The sequence below is a fragment of the Melozone crissalis genome, unplaced genomic scaffold, assembly GCF_028551555.1.
Source record: "Melozone crissalis strain CALT ecotype California unplaced genomic scaffold, PUWL_Pcris_2 ptg000019l_1, whole genome shotgun sequence".
In the NCBI taxonomy this organism is placed as follows: Eukaryota; Metazoa; Chordata; class Aves; order Passeriformes; family Passerellidae; genus Melozone; species Melozone crissalis.
In genome coordinates this window covers 14,530,629-14,554,172 of record NW_026535797.1, presented here as the reverse complement: position 1 = coordinate 14,554,172, position 23,544 = coordinate 14,530,629, and the positions used below count along the sequence as shown (strand labels likewise).

Below are 23,544 nucleotides of genomic sequence, written 5' to 3'. Positions count from 1 at the left end.
ATGCCCTGTCCCAGCTCCTGCCCCCCAGGGCTCTTAGCCCTGATGGCACCTGGGCTGGCCCTCATGGCCACCTTCTCTCTGCCTTCCCAGGCTGGGGACAGGAGAGCACTGCCGGTGGAGAAACCTCCAGGTGTGAAGGGAAGAACTCTCATTCTCCTTGATGTCAACACCAAGAGCCCTGTCAGGATAATCAGTGAGAATTTCCTCTCCTTGCAGCTGGACCCCTCCATCATTCATGATGGCTGGCTCGATTTCTTAAGGTAAGGCAGGAGCCCCCCGGCGCCCTCCCCACGCCGCTCGCGGGGCGCCCCGGCGGCCCCGCCGCCCAGCCCTGCCGGGCTCCGCGCTGCTGGCGGCGCTTGTTGTGACGGAGGGAGCGAGGCCATGGTTTCCATTAAGATGCACATGTTTGCAATGGAGAAAGCATTTCGGAGACTTATCAGTTATGACTGCAAAAATGTCGTGCTCCCCTCGCTCCAGCAACCGCTCCTCTGCAAAAAAGCACAACACGGGGCCGAGGCAGCACAGGGGGGAAAAAAAATCAAAATGAAACAAAAAATAGCAGCAGGAACGGGGCCGCCTGCCGAACCGAGCCTTCCCCGGGTCCCGACGGGCAGAGAGCGGGTGTCGGCCAGGTCTTCCGAGCCCTCCGCTCCCCGGACTTCCAACCCTGCGCGGGGAGCAGAGCCGGGCTGCAGCTGCGCTGGGTTCCACCGGCGGTGCGGAGCGGCCGCGGCCTGGAGGCGCTGGGACGGCCAGAGAGCCTTCTCCCTGCTGGGTAAGTCGGGGAGGGAGAGCGGGTCTCCTCCGCACGCCCGCTCCGAGGGTCCTTTCGGCAGCCGGGGAAGGAGCAGGGCGAGGATGCGGGAAGGCGCGAGAGAAGCGGAGCCGGGACGGTTCCCGCTCTTCTCCCCTCCCCGCTCCTCTCCCCTCCCGGCGGCTCGGCCCGCGGCACGGTCCCGCGTGGCGCTGAGCGCCTCTCCCTCCTGGACGCCGCTGCACTTGTCCGGAGGGCGCTGGCAGGACGGGGGGGAGCCGGGCCCGCCGGCCTCAGGGCCGCCACCGGCGGGCGGGGCGGCTCCCGCTCCAGGGCCGCGCCGCTCGGCCCGCGCAGAGCCCTCAGCCGCTGGTACCGCTCGCACTGCCCCGGGCGGGGCAGCGGCGGGTCCTCGAGCCCCGTGGTCCCCGGTCGCTGGCGGTATTGGGGAAGCGAGGGCCCGGCCCGCGGCTTCCTCAGCCCTCTCTCTCCTCTCCACAGCTCCCGGCGGCTGGTGACCCTGGCGCGGGGCCTGGCCCCCGCCTTCCTGCGCTTCGCGGGCAAGAGGACGGACTTTTTGCAGTTCCACAACGTGAAGAACCCGGCCAAGAGCCGCGGCGGGCCCGGCCCCGACTACTACCTCAAGAACTACGAGGACGGTGAGCCCCGGGGCCGGGGCGGGGGCGGGCGCTGCAGCGGGGGGCTGCGGGAGCCGGGCGGTCCCGCTCCGCCTGCCCCGCTCTCCCCGCGTCCGGCGGGGCCGTGTCGCTCCCGGGCACGCTGCCGCCGGGCACCGGGCAGGGGAGGATTCCCGTTCCCTTTCTTGCCCGAGGGAGGGGAGCCGAGGAGCTCGGCGGAGCTCGCTGGCCCCATTGCCGGGGGATTCGGCGGGTGTCGGCCCCCGGGAACAAAAGACCAGCACTGGGCAGCGGGACTTTTCGTATTCCCCCGCCCCTCCGCGTCCTCTGCCTCCCTTTGCCCCCGAGCCCCTGCAGGCAGCGCCGGCCTCAGGGGAGGCTTTGCCGCGGCTCCGGGCGGGGCCGGGCACCGGAGCCCGGGATGCCCCGTGCCGCACTTCTCTTTGCCTGGCTCTCGGAGCCCTGCCTTTCCTCACGGAGCTCGCCGCTGTGCGCCTTTCTGTGCCCGCCGCAGCCCCCGGGGCTCCCCGCGGTCCCTCCGGGCTCGGTGACCGTCGGTCCCCGCCTGCTGGTACCCGGTCGGGGCTGCTCCCCCTCCGAACCTCTCGGCCATCCGAACTGTCTCCAAAGTCACCGCCTGGCCCCCGCCTTCCCGCTGTTCCCGTCTTCCCCGTCTGCCCTTCTCCCCATCAGACCTCTGTACACAAAAGGCTTTCACCTTTCGCGGCCCATAATTCACACAGAGAAACTTGAGTAGAAAATTTAGGGCCATATCTCCGTCCTAAGGCATTTCTATTAAGAAGCTGAATACGATGTCCACATGCAAGAATTTATTGATTTTTCTCCCTTGCTTAGTTTGTTTCTTTTTTTAAAGAAACAAGCTTTTTTTTTTTTTTTTTTTTTTTCCTTACACAACGACTTACAAAAATTAGCTTTAGATTTTTCCATAAGTAATTTTGAAGGCCAATTAATGCCAGACAGATCCCACTGGGCAGGTCTGGAACAGAGGAAATTTTGCAGAGATCTAGTCAGCAGCAGTCCTGAATGGAAAAAGCAGATGCATTTGCCAGTCTTCTGATGGCTCTCACTCCTGCTGTTTCCCTACATAACATCTCTGAGATGAATGTCCTTCTATTCCCACACGCAGGCAGGTGGGTAAGTTTTTCTGCTCCATCTTTCACTTGCTCTCCTAGCTGGGGCAATCCCGATGTTATTCATTGTTTTTCTTCTTGTAACAAATCTCAGTGGAAGGGTTTGTTGTAAGTTTCGCCTGCTGAGATGCACTTCAGGAAAAAATGCTGACCAAACTTGCCACAGACACCTTGTACAGTAGGAATTAAGTGTCATGCATAAAATTGTGGATGGGACTCATACAAAACATTTGTAAGAATAAATTTTCCCACCTTCCATATTTCAACAACTTGCAGGAGAGAACTTATACTTACTTATTAAATGTCTTCACAACAGCTTTCATGTTAAGGAAGGAGTGAAGTATTTTGGATTTTTTTTCAGTTTTCCTCATGGCAATAAAATTGAAATGTAGCAGCCTTCAAAATGAAGCTTTTCATAGAAGTTGTAACCACAGGTCTTAACTTTTCATCACTTAAATATGGAACAGGACCATTGTGAATGTGAGTGAAGGAAGGGGAAGACACATGTGGTGTGTATCAAGCATTGGTGTAAATCAGAAAGGTGTGGTAAAAGGGATTTCCTGCCTGGAAGCAAAGCTCTCGTATTTGTTCTTAAGATCTGTGTGCAAACTCCAGGGTCAGGGAGTTTCACCCTATTTGGATAAGGGCTAGAGTTGCTAGTAGCTCACATCCTTTTGTGCTGAGGCTGCACTAAGTACTTCACTAGAGGGATCCAGTTCTCCAAAATGGAATCCTGATGCCACCACAGCTCTTTGCCCTGCTGTCCTGGGTATGAGCAGCCACCTTCTCCATTTGGAGCCCTGGCTCCATTTTTGTTCCCTCATCTGTGGCTCACCCAGGACCTGCTTGGAATCAGGACATGCAGTTTGCTCTTGCTGCTGAGGACTTACAGCTTCAACAGACAGCACAGAGAACTGATGGCAATCAGCACCTGAGCATGGGGGAAACCAACAAGCATCCTGCTAGGTACTCTTCCTTCTTCCCAGTCTGTCTGGGGTGGTTGGAGTTGTTTTCCATGTCCACGGGCTTTTACATGTCCAGTACCTATTCTCTGAAATTTCTTATAATGGCATGGGGGTGGGGAAGATGCTGGGGGGCTTGATTAGTTAAAAAGGTCAGAAAACATTTAACAGAGAAATCGGTGAATTTTAAAGCCTTATGCAGTGCCCTAGTGATTTTTAGGGATGTGATAAGTGACTGTTTGGTTGTTTTGTGCTTTGAGTGTTTGTCTTTTTGCCACTTGTGCCTGTGGGTGCACACAGACTCCAGGCTGTGCCCACAGAGCCTGGGCTCTCTTTGCAGCCCCCACGGCTGCTCCCATGCTGTGTGTTCGGAGGGGGAGTGAAGGGCACTTGTTATGTTCCTCTGGGCTGCAGCAGCTCACAGAGAGCAGGACTGAGAGGTAAAGGGCACGTGTGCAAGATCACTCAGAGAACTGCAGTTACAAGTGAGTGACTGTGAGTGGTGTTCACATCCCAGGCAACTGCACCCCACTGTGGGCTCACAGCCCACACCCGTGTGGCCCTCTCAGGCATTCAGATGGATGGCAGCACCAGAACTGCTTTGTGTCATCCTTCATGGACCCTGGGACCATGCTTGCTAGAGTTGGAATGAATCTCTGGACAGGGATCTTCATCCTGTAAACCCCTTCTGCACCCCTGGTGCTCTTCAGACCAGGGTATTCCTCGCTGTTCCCTTCCATGTTTTTTCTGTCTCTGTTGTGCTCTGCCTTCCTGTCTATCAGACCTCCTCAGGGATTCACCTTACTCTTCCCCTGCACTTAAAATTGTATTTGATTCCCTTTCAAATTATCCCAACTGTGCACACCTCCACCTTCTGGAAATTGCTTTTACCTTGGACAGCCTTTGGGTTCACCAACCCATTTTTTCCCACTTCTTTCTTTCACAGAGAGTGTGGGTACTCTCTGAGGGTAGTAGTAGTTGCTTTCATCTCGTACCTAAAATGTACTTTGTTTTCTTGAAATAAGGTGTCTGCTTTAGATTCCAGGGTAACTCATTTCTTATTCAGATTATTCCTGGAAACACAGACCTGGAAGTATTGTGTGTTACCAGGGGTGTATGATAGCTTTCCTTTGTATGTGTGAACAGCCTCACCCCAGTCTAAACTGGTCATGTTTGGGCAGCAAGGGTAACAAAGTGATGCATGCTCTGTTACTGCCTGGGATGCCCATGAAGAGGGTGCACCTGGCAATTTACTGCAGCATAGTGTACAAAACTGGCACAGCAATTTCATCACTGGCTGGCAGATTTGTCAGTACCTGACAAGGCAACTCCTAAAAGTGGATGCCTATGGTAGATGCTCTTGGTGAGCCACTGGGTGTGCAGTCTCTGTTATGGTAACATGGCTCTAGGTACCTCCTGGACTTTGCTAAACATTAGGTAATCTAATGTGCTACATTAACACCCCACCTATGTTGCACACCTGGTGGCTTCCATCTCATGCAGCCCCAGCTTTGGATGGTGAGTCCTGGAGCCCACCCTGTTTGGATAAGGCATGGGCCAGCCTGAGGTTTGCTAGAAACAGAAACCTAGTTTGATGTATGTCAGGCTCTGTGGCACCAGGAGGTGGGGCTGTGCCAGAGACTTTTTGACATTTTATGATCAAGAGGTGTAACATTTTTAGCCTGAGAGACTTTTCCCTCCCTTAAATGGTATTTCTCTGCATGTGCCCTGCTGAGTTCGTTTTTCTTCCCCAGCGGTGCTCAGCGTTGCGTTTTGTTATCTGGAGATGTGTTTCTCTGCACATGTCTGAGTCCAGGGCAGGTACCAAGATGAAAGGTTTCATGCTCAGTTTATCTAGTAGGCCTGCTTCTCCTTTTGCTGTTGGGTTTCCTAACAAGCAATCTGTTCAGCCTGTCCTTTCAGCTGCCTCACATGTGCCAGGGACCAGTTGGATCTGAGGAATGGGACAACAGCAAACACTGGTCTCCAGGAAAACAGGCTTGAGCAGCTCCTCTTCGGAGCAAAGACATGGATTTTTGTTGGTACAAAACCTTTCCTGAAGCTGAATTTGTTAAAACCTGGCTTGCTTGCTGTCCTGGAGCCTGGTGTTGGTGTGTTACATGTGTGTGGAGTCCTGGTCTTGTTTCAGCAAGAGGTGCTGCAGGTGCTGTCTCAGTGCCTGAACCCTCAATGCTTCCCATTTTGGAAGCTCCTTGCTGGTGCTCCAGTATGAGTTTAGTGGGTTAATGTGCAGCCTCCTCATCTGCAGGGTGATCCCCAACTGCCTCTCACCCCAAAGCCACAGAGCCAGCTTTGGACAGCCTGGGTGGCACAGACATTGCTATAGCTTCCCCCTGGGCAAATGTGCTGTCAGGGATGAGAAAGCAGAAAAAGAGGAGTTACTCACAGCTGGAGTTCTCAAAGATGTGCTGGCCCAAGTGCACAGCTTCTCACTCCTGCACCCCAGCCTTGTGGAGACTTTTGTAGCCTTCTCGTGGCTGAGAAGAGACCAAAGGACACTTTGTGTGTCCCTGTGTGGCCATGGGAGGGAGAGGGGAAGGGCACTACATTTGCGTGCTATAGGCAGTGCATCAAAGAAGTTTCTGAGTTGAAGTGTGTATGGACAACACATTTCAAAAATACTCTTTTAATTGCTGGTAAGTTTCTTCCTTCTATTTTACCACCTTTTTTATTATTATTATTTTTAAGGCGATACCATTTGGAAAAAAGTCCAATTAAACAAAGAAAATTACAAAGATATGTTTCTTAAGCCTTCCATACTAGTCAGGGGATTTGGCAGTATAGTGTGGGAAATTTCACATCATGCTGTGTAAGGCTGGCATTCTGTGTATTCTTTCAGTGTTGCATCTTCAGGCATCCTCAGGTACCCAGCACTGCATCTAAGCCTCAAAATTCATCTGGCTATGGGAACATTTTCACCCTTGCTCAGTCCATACTGCACAAGTGTCTTTTAGGATGCCATGCTGTTAGAACATGCCTGAGTGGAAAGGAAGATAATAATGACCCAAGAATATGTTAAATGACCTGAGGATTCTTTATGTGCTTACACAGGGGCTGGAGCTGACCCCAGCTAGGGCTGCTGTTCCCACCCTCCTGCCCCTTCTGGCATATTCCTCTCGTCTTCCCTGCCTGGAACCTGAGTTTGTGTGGTGTGGTGAATTAGTTCAGGGATCTCAGCTGACCAAAACTTGATGGTGGAGATGTGATTGCACTTCAGCTTGCTCAGCTGCCAAATTGACCAATGCCGTGTGAGCAGGCAGAGGCGTAGAGGACAGTGCTGGCAAAGGAAAGCCTGCATTGAAGGCAGATGGAACTGCAGCAGTCTCAGTCTTGGTCAGATTAAATCCTTCAAATCTATGTCCTGAAGGCAGGAAATTTCACCTCGTGTTTGTTTGCCATCAGAAGGGCTGGTCCCCATGCTTTCTTTATGATCTGTGCACTGTTCTGCTGCTTCCCTTGTGCTGGCTCTGGCACATTTCTGATCCTCTGCTGAGCCAGCAGAAAATTATTTCGAGTTAAAAAAATAAAAAAGGCAACACCTTTACTGTGAATTTATTGATTTAGGATGATGAGGATGATCATGGGGTATTAGGATACCTGAGCCAGAGAAAGGGAATGTTGTTGCCATGTGTCTGGGAGTGTTCCTTTGGCTCTGCCAGCTCATAAAACTGCACTATATGTTTCTGAATGGAGAACCCTCCTGTTGTCCTGGTAAAAACAAACAAACGAATTTTCCTTTATTCAAGGAATCATCTTCTGTTTCTGGTTACCCAGGGCCCCTTTTCTGTCTGCTTTGTGTCCCTCAACAGTTTAGACATCTGTCCTTTCAGAGCTTGAAGAGGAAATAGTTGTTTTTTTTGCCCTCTGATTGTTTCAAACACAGCCTCTTAGAGGGGGCTGTAGCATTTCAGGCATAGCAAGAGCTCAATCCCCAAGATGGGAAGATCCTCTGATGTCCTTTGGACTTCTGGGATTTGCCAGACCTGGGGCTGCTCTGTGCCTCAGCCTCCTGCTCCCAAGTTCCCAGGCACCACAACTGCAGGGAAGGAGCTACAACCTGCTCTGCCTCTGTAAGGAGTCACAGGGCTGAGCTGTTTCCTTAGAAATTAAAAATAAAAAAACACAGGTTGTAGAAATCACATTACACAAAGTAAGGGAGCCTGAGCAGGAGATACTTCCAACTTGCCTGTTTATCTCCACTTTTTCTTTTTAAAATAAAAACTGTTCTGCTATAATCATGCATGAAAAGAGCTTTAATAACTGCAGGAAATGGGGCAATCAAAGAATTAACTTCTGATTTGTTAGCTATTTGCTTGTGTATTGGCAAGATAAAAAGATTTTTATCTGTGGTTATGTATTTAATTGTTTATAAAAAGTATCCTAAATTCTATTTTTAAATTGCATATTTTTGTTAGTTTCACAGTTCTTTCCATGCTGCATCTACTTTGTATGAATTAAAAGTGATTCATGCAAAATTACATGCACAGGGAAAGATGTGACTTTTTGTACAACTATCCATTCTAAATTAGCAGTTGGCATTCAGGGAAAATGTTCTGAATTTATTATGGATTAGTCTCTGAATACATTTAGGTAAGTAAAAAATGGATCTAATGATATGGATATTAGAAAATAATTGGAAACAATCACTGGGAGCATTCTTATGCTATAAGTAAACTAGGTGCTGACACACTAATCAGTGTAAAGGATATATATGTGAAGGGTAGGATGATGGAAGTGATCAAAGTCATATCTTTCAGTCATAGAGATTTTTCATCTTGGAAAAAATGACAGAGATTGTGACAAATGCCATGAGCTCGGTGTCACAGAGAGAAGACAATTTGGGAATGATTATTTCCTTGTTTTCATGACACAAGAAATAGGGAGCATCCAGTGGAATTATTACATGTAAAATGAACAAATATGACTTTTTTTAATATAGTGGGAAATAACTTCTGGAACTCATTGTCAGGGAATTTTTCCCAGCTAAAATAAAGGAATGATACTAATGTGTCAAAAATTTGCCCATTAAAGACAGACATGATGAGGATGCAGTTTGTGGCTTGAGAAATCTTCTGTCTTTCTAAAAAAAGTTGTGTTCCCAATTTCGCAATCACTGGGCATTTTATAATAATTCCAGCAGACAAACCTGTTTTTAAAAGCCTTTAAAATTTGTTAATTTAAAAAGTAGGTATTTGATAAGTTTAGCAATGTGAAAATCGTAAGACTTGTGCCTGGTCACTCATTAAACATCTATTTAATTTTGGTACTAACAAAATTTTCTAATATTCCACTTTCTAGAAAAAGTGTTCAGGTTTTGTTAGAATGAAATTGAGGGGGTTTTTCCCCTTTTGAATTCACTTTTCAAGACTGGAAATCTGAAGCAAACAGTCTCCTGAGGAGGATGGCTAAACTCAGCTTGTTCTGGTGCCATGGCAGTGGGGACTCTTGCTTTAGCTGGAGCGGTGGTCGCTGTGGGTAGTGCTCACTTTCACACACGGACACAGAGAGATGAGTTGCTTCTCCTCTTTACCCTTCTGTCACACCTCCCTCTGGCAATAACCACATCCCTCTGCCCTGTCCTTCCTCCTCCCATCTTCCAGGTGCTCAGCTGCTGCAGTCTGTGTCTGCTCCGTGACTCCAGCAGCTCCTGGAATGGAATTGCGTATGGGCAGATGGTGGCATGAGCCATGGGAATGTCACCTGCACACAGGCCACAGTGACAGTGCATAAATTCTCGGCTAGATAAGCTCACTCATTCCGAGCAAGGGAGGCTCGGCTCTGGCTGGGAGCTGTCTCTGCGTGCTGTGCGCCATCCTCGGGGACTCTCAGCTTGGAACTTCTCTGCCCTGTGGGAAATGGTTACTGAACCCCCTGGTGCAGGTGACTCACAGAAAGCGACTGGCAGAGCTGAACTACTCCTGGGATGTCCGGGAAAGAGCATCGCTGCGATTGTGCCACTCCTCAAGGGTGTTTTCTAACTTGTTCTTCAACATTTCCTTGGTAGTTTCGGTGACCTCCGCGGGCGGTGCGGACGAAATCGCTGGAGATGTCCCGAGACGGGCCGGGGATGTGTGCGGGCACTCGGGGCAGAGCAGCCTCAGGAGCAGCGTCCCGCGGCCGGGCCCCGCAGCTGCCGAGGGGAGAGGCCCCGCTCCGGCGGGCTGTGAGCGGCGCGGGGCCCGGGGCCGGCCCGAGGCGGGCGCTCCGGGGCCGGGATGGCGGTCGGTGCGGGCCGGCAGCCGCAGCTCACCTGGCCGCCACACGGGTGTGCTCCCGCCATTCCTTCCGCTCGGCGCGGCCGGGCCCGGCTCCGCGCTGCTGCCGCCGCCGCGGGGCCTGCGCCCGCCGGCCCGAGCGCCGCGCCCGCCGGGGCCCGGCCGTGCGGCCGCGGGGCAGCCTGAGCTGGCCAGGGTACTGACCCGGCCCGCCCGGGGCACGGCTCCGGCCGGCCGGCCTTGGAAAACATTCGGCATCCTCTGGGGCTCTCACATCTGGAGTTCTTCTTTCGCACTCCTGGCAGGAGCTGCTCGGTCCCGTGCTCTGCTGAGAAGTTTATCGGGTTTTTTTTGTCTTCTTTTTTTTTTTTTTTTTTTTTTTTTTTTTCCCCTCGAGTCTCAGAAAGGGAGCGAGTGCCCTTCTCCTGCCCACTCGGAGCTGCCCTGCCTGAGCCTCCGAGGTACCGTCCTCCTTCTTGGCTTCCACACATCTGTCTTTTTTCTGTCTCTTTCTTTTAAGATTTGAAGGCTGTGAGCTCCTTGCTGTCCGTGTCCCTCGAGTTTTTCTTGCTGAGAATTCCCCTGAGCCTTCAGAAGCTGTGGTCTGCCACCCCTGTTCCCTCAGTGCTGCTGGTTCAGCAGAGTGCTGGTGCTGCAGAGGGGCCATTGCCTCCTCCCCTGAGGAGCACAGCCCGGTGGAGTAGGAAGGATGAGGCACTGAGGGAATGTCCCAGACATCTGCCCACAGTTTAAGCTGGAGTTATAATGACTGTGGGGTCCACCTCCATCTTTAGGTCTTGGGCAGTTTTCTTGGGTCCCTCACCAGTCTGAGGAGACAGGACCTTGCATGTCTTGTCTCTGCTTCCTGAGTGTCTGCAGTGGCAGCTCTCAGAACACCACAAAGGTAACTATCAGAGTGCTCTGACTTCTGTGCCCTGCATGCCTTCCCCACACTCTTCCAGAGATCTGTTTGCATGTGACTTGACATCTTGGTGGTAATGCCTGTCATAGCAGCTTTATCAAAGCACAGCTCCTGCTCTTCATTCCTGGGCCTGCCCTCTGTCCCCAGGCCCTCCTGACAGTATATGCAGAGCCATCCCTGTGGTCTCCAAAGATGGATGTCACATAGGACCCACTGCCATGGTCTCCTGCACCCTCCAAGGTGACCTAACCCTGGTCCTGGGCCAGTGGATCTTCCACATGGTCCACATTTGCCCTGGTTTGGGTTTTAGAAGTAATCCATTCCTTTTAGGAAACAAACTTGTTTTGACCCAGCCTGGACACCCTTACAGCAGTTTAAAGAGAATTGAAGACAGCATGTTGACCATCTAAAACCTGTCTGCCTCTCAGTCTTCTCCTCCTTCAGGGCCTCGCTGATGTGTTTGTCTTAATTTTTCCTTGGGGTTGGGAGATGTACAACTCTTGCCTTCAGTTCTGTAGGAAGGAAAATCCATCACCCAGGGAGGTCATGGGCTCTAGGTTACTCCAGCAAATGGTAGCAGTAGTCTTTCTCGTGTGGGACAGATGTTGGGTTGTGTTTCTCAGTCTTCAGTTTCCAAATATTTCACACAACAGGAGTTCAGGACTTTATCATTCATTAGCTGGGCAAAGGTTGGATAGGCCAAGTCTCACTCAGTGCCTACCCAAGAGAATGTGCACTAAAGCACACAGGTGAGGGTCCATGCTCATTAGCAGCAGAGGAGCATTAGTCCTTCCTCTTGCTCCATCTCACTGATGCCCTTGTGCTGGGTGTAGAAATATTGAACCATATTTTCATGGTATCCCGATGCTGCCCAGTATCCACTCCTGAGTATGCTAGCTGTGGGTGGAGGGGAGAACTCACATGGCTAACTACAGACCATGGGTACTTTAATGACATTGACATTCTGAGCAGTCTGTTTCAGACAGCCTTTAGAGAAGCTCTACTCATCTCAAACTACACAGAAAAGGGGTAGAACACAGCCTGGACAAAAATATGTTGTGACTCCAGGATGAGGCTCAGAGACAGGAAGATAATGTGGCTTCCAATCCTCCACCACATGTTTGGAGGCAGTTCCCTGCCAGCCCAAGATACAGCAGAGCTTTGAACCTAAGTTTGCTGAACCTGAGAAACAGGAGCATGACTTTTGGAAGCAACTTTGGTGTTTCTCAATGTGTGTAACAAAAAAGGAGCTGGACTGTGTGTGTGGAGTAAGGTGTGACTCTCTTCTGACAACAAGCTTCTTCAGCAGCTTCTAGCTAGATGGGAATTGAACCAAGCAAAGATCAGCCTTGTGAGGCAAAGTGTCTTTATGCAATGTGGTGGAAGAATTCCAGCTTCAATCATTGCTTATCAGAGCTGGCCGCCTGAGGTTTTGTAAGAAATAGACAGCATCTGGTGCCTGTGGATCTGAACATGTTACAGAGTTTATTAAACTCATAAGGGACCTAGCAAGGACTAGTTTGCACCACTCACCTTCTGCTTAGACTGCCAGATCTTACTTGATTTTTGTTCTGCCTTGCTACTCCATCATTCCCTTTCCCCAGCAGGTGAGTGGTTCTAAGGTAGGGACTATAATATTCTTGTCTCATAATATGACTTAGAAAATGCTTGTATGAAGAGAAAACAATTGTTGGATAATCCTTCTGCCTCCTGAATGTCAGGCATTAGAAGGATACAGACACTTGTTCAGTGGTGAACCTGTGATAGCTGCAGTGAGGATAAACAAGGTGAGAACAAGCCTTCTTCATCACCTCTTTGACAGGCAAGGTTAAGTGGAAGCCAGGGGTTACTGGAATTGGATTTAATATTTTCTCATTATTTAGTGTCAAATACACATGTAACAGAGTTGTAATATAAATGTTGGGAGACTTTTGCACTCTCCTACAAGGGAAGGGTCAGCATTGTAAGAGACCAACAGCAAGGCAGGTGAAGGATGGAAGGGTCTGTACCTTCTGTGAGCATATAACTTGAGCTTTGTGTGGGAGAAAAGGAGACTTGGGGTGGGGAGGGTCATTTGATAGGTGGATCCAGGGGGTTTGGATCCCTTTGTTGGGTTGCTCTTGCCGAGTGATGATTGTGTGACTGTCATATGGGCTGGAGCTGATCCAGGCATCTGGCGAAAATGAAAGCTGAGGTTTGGCCATCTCCCTCTTTTCTTTCCCTTTTGCTGTAGACATTGTTCGCAGCGACATTGCCCTGGATAAGCAGAAAGGCTGTAAGATCGCCCAGCATCCTGACATAATGTTGGAGCTACAGAGGGAAAAGGCAGCTCAGATGCACTTGGTTTTGTTAAAGGAGCAGTTTTCAAACACATACAGCAACCTCACACTAACAGGTAAGGCTGCAAGACCAGCTCTGGAGCCAGGAGCTGGGTCTGGTTCTTGCTAACTCACAGGTGTGTTAAAACCCTCGGGTTCCTCACCTCTGTATGAATCAGCATCTCTCTGGCTGCCTCTGTTTCCTACCAGGGTTACTGGGTATTGGGAGGGAAAGGACCAGCAGGAACTGGAGGTGGACTCATAAGGCCTCTGTAGCTGGCACCTATGCAAACACTCCAGATTTGGTGCCCCTGAACAGAACATTTTCTACAGTCTGACCTAAGCAGAATACCACGGCATGTGAAGTGCTGGAGAAATCTCCCTGCTAACTGTTCACGTCGATGGGGCTGCAGCAATTACTAAATTTGGAGTCCTTTAAGCTGCAGCTGATTTTTTTTCTTTCCAGAGCATGCACTTTGTGTGAACCCAGTAAATATTAAAGAGCAAATATAAAGGGATAATGGCCTAGACAGAGATGAGAGGATACTCTTTTTCTGGCAACTGTTTGTATTATCCAGGGAATAGAATCTCGATGGAGGAGACTGCCACATTTTGGATACACATTTAATGGTGCTTGTAAAGGACTGATGTCTTCAGGCAGCAAGTGGGCAGAAGGATGGTATCCCAGCAGCCAAGAGGGTCCTCTCAAATCTCTTCTCGTTATCACTACAGCTGGATGAGCCACAGACGATGGGAAGGAGGAAGAGACTAATAAATCAAATGAGACCCCCCTTTTCCTCTTGACAAGTCCCTTTCTTGTGAAAGGCAGGCAGGCATCTTATTTTTACAGGAGAGAGGGCCCTGTGCTCTGTCTGGGGAGGAGATGGCAAAACCTGTGGTGGCCCTCCCCTGCTGCTGGGCTGGGAGAGGCAGATCAGTCCTGCACAACCTCCCCCACTCTGCTGCCACCCCTGTTTCAGTGCCCAGCCCCTGCCCTGAAGCTCAGCAGTGAGCTCTGCCTCTCCTGGGGACATCAGCTGTGCTGGGGCTCTCAGGGACCCCACGGAGGTGGGATGGTGACACCAGCACTGTTGAAAGGCTCAGCCCAGGGGGTCACTGGATATCGGGGCCCTGAGTGTAGCTGAGTCGCATCATTCCTGAAGGCCCTGCATTTAAATGGGATCCTCAGAGCCGTTTCTCATTCTCTGTAACGTAATCCACTTGGCTGTTTATTCCCAGTACAACTGCTGGAATCAACATTGTCAGCTTTTCCCCTGACAACTTGCTTACTTTCCACTAAACAAACTTCCCTCGAGAAGTGAAGCTGCTCTCCCCTATCCTCCTTCCCTTGCTGCTTCAAAAGCTCTCTGGCATTGCTCACATTTTTTACAGAACCTGCAGAGCAGAGGTGCTACCTGGTTATCAGCTTAGCTCTTAGCCTTTCCAAGTGTGTTTACAGGATAGTTCAGAAGGTTTTAGTTCTAACTCTCCAGGGTGGAGAGAGCAATTTTACCAGAATATTACCCAAAGAACTATTTTAATGTTCTTTAACTCCCTTTGAATGTGAGCAGAACAACTTCATAATTGTTATGAAGTTTAATCTTTTATTTCATAGACATAGTCTGAGAACATGGTCTCTAGACAGCTAAGCATAATATTTAACTGGAACTCTACTAACTTGTGTAAATATTTCCCTTCTCTGTGATGGATCTGGTGTTTGGGGTGGGTAAAGGGGGTTGTACATCTGTTGCAGAAGGACATTTCTTACCTTCAAAATTCAATCAGACAGAGTTTGCTTGAGGACTTCTTTTTGTTCTGCACAGTGGGTTTGTACAGCGCTATAGGGAGTGTCCAGGTCATGAGGCAAGGTGCAGGAGCAAGAATGCAGATGTGGTTTAGGGAGTCCCTAGTGAAAGACTTGAGTTTGCAGGGATGGAGTATCCATGAGAAAAGGGTTTCCCCCATGGAGTATCCATGGGATCCTTGAGAACGGGATTTCCCCCAGGGAAGTATTGAGAAGTCACTTGGCCTCATGCAGTGCACATGCTGTGGATGACCTCCAGTGTCCAGCCCAGACTGGAGCAATATTGAACCCCACACCTCTGGGTGACAGGGCTCCTACTACTGTTAGTTCTTCAATTGTACCCAGAAAATGTAAATGGACTATCTTGCCCAAAGTAATATGAGAATAAAGGTGCTTTATGATGGGATAGCTCCTCTAGGAGAGCTTGAGAGTAGAAATACTACTGTGTGGCATTTTTATTTCCATATCACTACCACTACCACTGTAGTGATCTGGATAAAAAGTCCCATTCCCTTCTTCCTCCTCCTCCTCCTCCTCCTCACAGGTAATATAGTTACGTGAACAATTTGAAAGACTTTCAGGCCTCCCACTCTACCTGCAAGGGTGGGCAATGGATTCTGCCAACAGACTTTCAAGCAGTACCCTCATGGGTTTAGGAATGAAAGCTCTTAGAGTGCAGGGCATGCAGTCTCTGTGGCATCAATGTAAGTTGAGGGCTTTTCCAAATCTATTCACCAGTTGCACATAATTCCCAGTGTGCTCCTTATTTCAGGCATCAGGCAGGGCTGTGTTATACTGGGATTTAAGCTGCTCACAGCAGCAGGTACTTCCAAGGTAAGAGGGTGTCTTAAAATGAAATGTGTGTTTTTGTGCTAAGACACAACTGAGATTGAGTGAAACCAGGCAGTCTTTCTGGCTCTCACTCCTCCAGGAACACATGTGAGACTCTGGCTTAGACCACTTTGGTTTCTCTCATCGAGCCTTCCTCGGCTCCTGTCTGCAGGCTTTCTCTCGCGTCTTGCCTCTGCTTTCTGTATGTGATCTTTCCAGGCTTACTGAGCCTGCCTCCCTGACATGAGTGATTGCCTTTGATCTGTGACCATGCTATTTAAATGCTGTAAAATATTTTGAGGTTTATTAATCTTTGCTCTTTCCCCGCCGTGCTCAGGGATGGGTATCTCGTTTCACAGATCAGCATCTCTTGTGCTCCCGGCTCAGTCTGTGGTACAGTGAGGGGAGTGCACAGCACTGCCTGCTGTGCTCTGAGAACCCTGAGCTCAGCCTGCCCTGGGACAAGGCAGGAGAAGGGATCTTTCCCTAGAAACACTTCTTCGCTCCTTCACTGTTCACAGAGCAAGCAGCGATTCTTGTTATGTTTTGTATCAGCTGGGCTAGAAGCTGCAATTGTCACAGCAGGCTCCCATCCTTTGCAGCCCTCAGAAGAAATGTTCAGGTGACAGGAGGGTCATTTTGGAGCCCTGGAACCAGGTGGAGGTGGGGGAGGGCTGGAAAGCACAACCTTGGGCTGGCAGCAGGTGAGGTGTGAGGAGCTGCCCCGGGCAGTGAGACACAGTGTGCATGCAGATTTAGAGTGAGCTTGTGGGGAGTGGGGCAGCATCAGGCTCCAAGAGACTAAATCCAAGTTCTTCCACCTGTGGTGCCAGTTTGGGCTGGGGCAGTGTGCTGTCTTTGTAGTTTAAGAGACTGAACATCCACAGGTTTCTGCACTGTTCCCAAGTGAAGCCTGTTAAGCCTGTGGAAGAGGGAACTGTTCAGGTCCATAGACGCAAGTGAAAAACTGGCCCCTTTGTAACTGTGGCTTCCCAAGAAACAAGCACAGACTATAAATTTCCCTTTAGGATTCCCCATCCAGAGGAAACAAAATAGTGCCCCACTGCTCATTCTGAAACATGGAGAAATAACCTTCTGCTGTGCCTTCTGCCTGAAACTGTGACACATTACTTCACTGCATCAAGAGACTGATGATGAGAGCTCTCTGGCCTGTCCTGCCACACCACAGCTGCACTGAGAAGCCAGTGAAGATACTGGAAGGTGTGTGCTGGGAGCTCTCCATCCTGTAATACCATAGAGCACAGCCTCTAAAAGGGGTGATTAAGGGGGCAGACCCTCCTCACACAGTTTGTAAGGTTCCCAGGTGACCCTCTGTGGTCACATCCTTCTGAGGGTGTTGTCAGTGTCCCTCCCCACAGCATTGAGAGAGACTTGAAGGGACTAAACTCAGATGGAACTGGAAGGAAGGGACTAAACTCGGAGCAGAGAGCTGCTGGAGAGTGCATTTCACTGTCTATGTCCTACACTGCAGTCAGTTTTACGCTGGCATCCCACTGCCCCATCACTAATTAGATAGCTTAAACACTGCCATAACAGCAGTTGTGATCTCTCTGGGAGGTTTTTCCTGGAAAAAGTCTACTTTTGGAAAGGTTATCAGCCTTGCAGAGACCCTCTTTGCCCAAGGTAAGTGGTTTGGGGTGTATGGTGGTGGTGACAGAGTGCACATCCACTTTTCACAAGCAGGATGTGTACTGTGGGGTGAGTGGAACAAAGCAGGGTAGGGCAGCAGAGTTTATGTGAGGCTACTGCAGAACACACGTGTGGGAGGCACAGAGCAGAGCCAAGGGCAGTGTGTCTGTGTGAAGAGCTTGCTACTGAGATACTGTCCTGCAGAAATAGGTTCTTTGCTTCTCCCCAAAGGCAGTGAGAACCCCAGTTGGACTTGTCCTTTGGCAGGGAATCACTGGGCTCAGGTTGAGCACCTGTGGCATGTGGGTTTCCTGCACTTGTGAACCTCCCCTGGTGGTTTTGTGATTCCTGCTGAATGTTGTGGCTCTGGGAGACAGTGGTCCTTGAGCATGACATGTTTGTAGGGCCTGAGGCTCATCCCATGGAGTGCTGGGTCTGAGAGAACCGTGGCTCAGAGGCTGCCCCTTGCAAGAGGGTGTGTGTAGGAAGCAGGGCATGGGGTGGGGTGTGCTTTTGGTGCCTGTGGTTATTTTTGCTGGAATGTTGCTCAGATGGGTTTTATCCCCCAGCTACACCTGCCTGCATGGGACTGGAGGGTGGGCCACCTTGTGAGATGGTACCTGACAGGGTTGCAAAGGTAAGTACAGCTTCTTTGCCTTTTTGGCATCTTGTTTGAGATCAGAAACCTCAGTGTTCCATGTTCTGCACAGCAGTGATCTGCATCATAGCTGTTTCACTGGCTGCTGCACAGGGATGTGTGCACTGCACTGGCTCTCCAGCTTTCCTTCAAGGACAGTGTGCCCTGGGGCTGTCTAGCAGGCCTGGGAGTGTCTTTGGGATCAAGCTTTCTGCCCTTCTGTCTATCACAGACCCTTACATCACACACATTATCCACAGCCTTGTACAAAATAGATCTAGAAAGGACCTCAAGAGGGCATCTTCTAGCCTTTTCCATGGCAAAGCTGTACCTGGTCTCTGCTTGGGGAAAGGTATCTGGGAAGAGGCAATATCTTTTGTGTGACCAGCTGGTACACTTGGAAAGTCAGTCAAACTCTGGGGGGCTTGAACCCTTCAAAGAAAAAAAAGTGGCATTCAAAGCTAAAACCTCAGTGGAAATAGTTACCCAGGACTTGTTACCTTGAATAGCACAACTGGGGTACTGGTGGGGAAGTCCTGTCAGCAAAGGGAACATAATAATGTCATCAGCTCCTGAGGGAAAGAGGGGGAGAGAGCTGCTGTGAAACACTGGAGGCTTTCCAAGGAGGAGGGGGCCAGGAAAACTGTCATGTCATTAAATCACTGTCTGCACCGAGCCCACAGTTAACGACAGCAGAGGTGCCAACCTTTTGAGGATAGTTTGCAGGTGTCTTCTGAGATCTTGGGATCAGATCCAGTGGAATAGTGCTGGGAAAAATAAATCTTGGAAAACAATCTCGGGTAACTGTGTGTTTTTGTGCCATTATCAGTTGTTTATATGAGCTCATTCTGAAACAAAGTGGCTGTTTGTTTTTACTACACAGCCTTCTGAGGGAGTTTGCTGTAGCTGAAATATATTGTGTTCCTGGGCATGTCCATGTAAAGCCTGCAGCCTCTTGGGGCTCAGCTGCCAGGCTCCAGCATTGCTCAGGCTGTGGGGACATCACTGTTGACTGATTCAAATGAGGTGGCTTTGTCCTTGTTTTCAAACCTTCTGTGATGGCAGTGATGTTCTGGGGTGTAATTAGCTGTGTCATCATGAAGTTGGTATTTTTAAAATCTCTTGCTTTGGTTTAAGCCCATGATGGCATGTCCTCTCCCCATGGACATGGAGAACAGCTTACAGCACTCCTTTTCTCTTTGCAGAAATCTTTTACATATTTGAGGCTTGTTATCATGTTTCCCTGAAGACTTTTGCTCTCTGCACTGAACAACTGCCTTTCATTTGCTCTTTTCTCATGTCCATTTTATTTTCAAGTTCAATGACACATGCATAGCTGATTCTGCATCTTGAGATCCCTTTCAAACCTCTACAATTTTTTTGTGGCTCTGGGTTTTGTTGGGGTCCCTTGGGCTCTCTCCACTGGGTCTGGGATGTTTTTTAAGTGCATTGCCTTGAAAAGAGACCAATATTGTAGCTGAGGCCTTTCTTGACTGAGAAAAGCAGCAGGGTTATTTCATGTACCTGGTGCATGACACTTCTGTCTGTATAATCATGGACTTTTTTTTCTACAATATTGCTTGTTCATGCCTGCAATTTTGTGTACCATTTCCCAACCAGCTGTGCATTTCCCACGTGGAATTTAATCTTGACTCTATTTTCCTAATTTTCTAATTAAAATGTTGCACAGAACTGAAGGTAAAGCCTTGAGAAAGTAAAGGTACAGAACATCTGTTGCCTCTATCTCACTCACGAGACCTTGTTGCTCCATCAAAGAGAAGCCAGGTTGCCTTCACATGGCAGGGCTATTACTTCCAGCCCTTCCTTGCAGATGGATTGTTTGATGATTTCTTTCAAAATTTTTCCAGGAATTGAAGTTATGTTGGCCGGCCTGCAATTTCCTTGGTTTTTCAGCCTGTTGAACATAGCCACTATGTTTGCCCTTTTCTGATCTTTTAGAACCTCATTCATCTTCCAGGAATTCCTGCAGATAGTTGCTGATGGACCTCCACCTGTTTTAAAAGATCAGACTTCTGTAGTTTTCGTTCTGCTAAGGTACTGCTATTCATTACCCTTCTACTCTGGTTCTTTTAATTGCATTAACTTTGTGGTCCTCATGTTATCCTTCTTTTCATGAAGTCTGAACCAAAAAAAGCATTAAGCATTCCTGCTTTAACTCTGTGAGTTGTTGGCTATTGTGAAATTCTGTCCAATTTATACCTCTTTGTTTCCTGAGACAGCTGTGAGCCAAACCCCTGGGATCCCCTGCCTTCTCTTACCCTAATTAGTAGTTTCACAACTCGTTTTGTGCTGACAGCATGTGTGTGTGTGAGAGAGGTCATGAAGGTGAATCTCTTTTTCAGGTGACACCCTCTAGTCTATTAAGCCACACTTTGGCTTTCTCATTATCTGATTTGGTTATTGTTTTTGTAACTGTGGGAAATATGGCTTCTTGTGACGTGTTCAGGATTTATTAAATTCAATTTGCTGTCCAATTTAACTAGCTGCACAAGAGAAGATATTTTATAAATTGCGAATCTTAAAATTAGCAGTTATACATGCATTATAATATGTAATGTCATTACCAGAACCAGCCAGTTCTGGGTGCTGTGTAGAGAATAAAGAAAACACATAAACCTAACAGAAAACAGATTTTGGTGGAAGAGGGGGAGGGCTGACACGCACTAATAGCTTTGGAAGGGCTTGTGGCTTGTTCAGTGTCATAAAGCAATCTATTAACCTTTTCTCCCTCCTCAGGAGGTGCTGAACTCTTTGGTCTGTCTCTTCCCACCGATGTAGTTATCAAATGTCTCCTGGTAACCACTGGCAGTCACTGCTGGGAGCAGTTTCTGTGGAGCACTCGGCTCCTTCGCTCTGTCCCTCTCTCCTGGTGCTGTTCCTTTGTGCTCATCCACATCAACCTGATGGAGTTGCCGTTTCTCCTTTGCAAGCTTCAAGCCACGGAGGAGTCTGTGAATTACCCTAATTGTACCCCTGCGTTAAGATAATTTACATCTGTTCCCTTATCTTGCTGTGTGTTTACAAAACACTGTCTTTCCCAAGCTCCCTTTTCATTTGGAGCAAAATCTCACTTGCCAGCCCTCTCCGATTACTGAAGCCTCTGTCCTTACAAAGCACTATTTTTATTCTGCCACTATTTCCCGTTGTTTTTCAAACAAGTACAAACACTCGTTTTGGGTTTCCCTGCCTGTGGTGTTTTCCACCTTCATGGCTTTCCCCAGTTTTTCTCTGCTGATGAGAATCAAACCTCAAGGAGACTCCTGGCTAGTTTTGTTCCTGTCACTTCTTTCTCAATTTTTTTTTGTTGGTGCATTCCAGGAACTTGAAGCAAGGCAGTGTCTGATGTCTTCCTTTCCCAGCAAATGTGTGGGCAGTTAAAGGTCCCTAATTACCAGCAGGTTCTGTGTTTCAGATGCTCCCATTAAGCCCATGCATCCAATCTCCCTGATTTTGTAGCCTGAAGCAGACCCCTGGTGTGCCAGTGTCCGGGCTCCTTCCAGTCTTACATTACACGGCGGTCTCTATACCTGCCTTTTGTTCTACTGACTTTCACCCCCTGCTTTTATGCTGGGCCTCAAGATCGTCCAGAGCTTCTTGTGTGATGTTTCTCATCCTCAGCTGGGCTAGTGTTACTTTTTCTCTTTGTCAGCACTGCACTTAACTCTGACTTTCAACCCCCAGAACTTGCTTTGCCTCTGACCACCAGGTTAGAAACCCCTTTGCCTCCCACACTAATGTAATGCCTACATGCAGAGTCAAACGTCAAACCTTGTGGATTTTTCTTTCAAAAGCTGAATAGATTTGGCTCCTCAAACTTCATTTTGCCAAAGTCCTGTCATACCTCCTTCTTGGTCCTGTGGCCACGCAGGACAGACTTTTCCATCCTGGAGATACAAGCCCTATATTGTTTTTCCTACGTGTATTATCTTGTGCTTGGCTGAATTAAAGCACTCTTGGTTGGATGGTGGCCATTTAGCCATACAAATTGGATCACAGGATAAATGAAGGCTGTTTTGTTCGTTATTTACTAACCTTCATTTGTGCTATCTGCAAGCTGCCTCTAAGGATCTTGTGTTTATCTGAATGATTGGTAAAAACACTGTCCTGTGGGATGGGAAGCAAACAATGGATAGGTTTTTGTCTCATTAGACACTTCTGTCCATCTACTTATGGCAAATTACTTCTATTAATGCAAGTTCTTAAATCAAGTTGTAACATCAGTTGGACAGGACTCGATTCTGTACAACATATGCTGGCTGGTAATTAGCTGAGACATGAATATAATGAATTATTGGTAGATTCACATATTATCTTTTAATTACTCTGTCAAGTTCTGCTGTCAGCCTGACTGGCTGTTGGTCCTTAGGTCAGCAAGTCCTGCCAAAGCACCAGCATGGGGTTAGGGCTCACCTACCCTTCTAGAATTACTTGGCATTCCAAGATTTATTAAAAATTAGCATCAACGGGTCAGAGATCTCCTTAGTGCACTTGGAGGTGCAAATTATCCAGGGTAGGTGATTTCATAGTGTTTATCTAAAGCAGATGTTATCTAATTCGTGTCTTGGTCATCAGTAAATGGTGATTATATAATCCTCTTATGATTAATTCATCATCATATTTTTTCATAAATACAGAGTGCCTATATGTATATTTTCATAGTTACACTGATAATTTTACCATGTGCACAAAATAGCACAGCTATGTCTCTTCATTTCCTTTCTTTTCTCTATATTTAAATTTCCACTCATAACTCAGCAAGGCATGAATTTTTTCATCATGATTTTTAAATACTGCATTAATTTTCTATACTTTGTAATTTGCAGTTGGTTGCTATTTCTTTGGCATTACAATCATGGGCTATATTATCTTCTGTTATTGCTATCTATACTACTGCGTAAGGATGGGTTTCCTGCCAAAATCCCCTTCCAGCATGGTGGTGGAATATGCTGACTTTAGCCATCACCTAAAAGCAAAACAAAAAAACCCCAACCAAAATCCCCTTCAAATATTCCTGTGGTTTCTTTTGCCCTGTATTTTCTTCCCAATAACTTAATTAGAATTTTTTTCAGCCTGGAGATGTTGAAGCATCTTGTGTATGTGTTTTTAACTGGGATTACAATCCCACTATCTTGGCTCAAATATAGACTCGGGGAGGGTAGATGCCTGTGTGGACAGAGCAGGAAACTCTATGCCTGGTGAGTTCTCAGCATTTTCAAAAACTTCTCTGGCAAATTGTGACATTTTGCTGCAGGAGTATCATTTGTAGGAGTATCACTGGTTTCATCCCTCCAGCCACCATTCCTGTGTGTTTGCAGGGGTGGTATTTGCAAGCTGCTGAGGAGCTTGCAGCCCGGGATCCGGGATGTGGGACTGTGGTGTGCAGGATCCATCCGACAGACCGAAGCTTTGTGGCTGGGATAACTGCTGGAGAAAACTGGAGGAGAAAACAGGAGGAGAGGGGAAAGGCGTGGCTGGTGAGCCTGGCTTGGCGGGGAGCAGCGGGGTAATCTCTGTGTCTGGGCCCTGGCTGCTGCCCCAGGCTGCTCCAAGGGGGCACTGCCTGCTGCTGGGAACGCAGTTTGCTTCCCAGCGCTGCTTCTCCGGTTGCTCTCTCTAA

At 48.6% G+C, this 23,544-nt stretch overlaps 1 protein-coding gene across 1 annotated transcript in view; it reads left to right on the top strand.

The window, feature by feature from the left end:
• HPSE2 (heparanase 2 (inactive)) overlaps nt 1-23,544 on the top strand; it is a 104,069-nt gene continuing 80,525 nt past the window's right edge. Inside the window, exons 1-3 of the mRNA XM_054276792.1 lie at nt 1-260; nt 1,259-1,416; nt 12,900-13,061. Of these exons, the coding sequence (XP_054132767.1) occupies nt 1-260; nt 1,259-1,416; nt 12,900-13,061 (580 nt within the window). The remainder of the gene's footprint in view (nt 261-1,258; nt 1,417-12,899; nt 13,062-23,544) is intronic.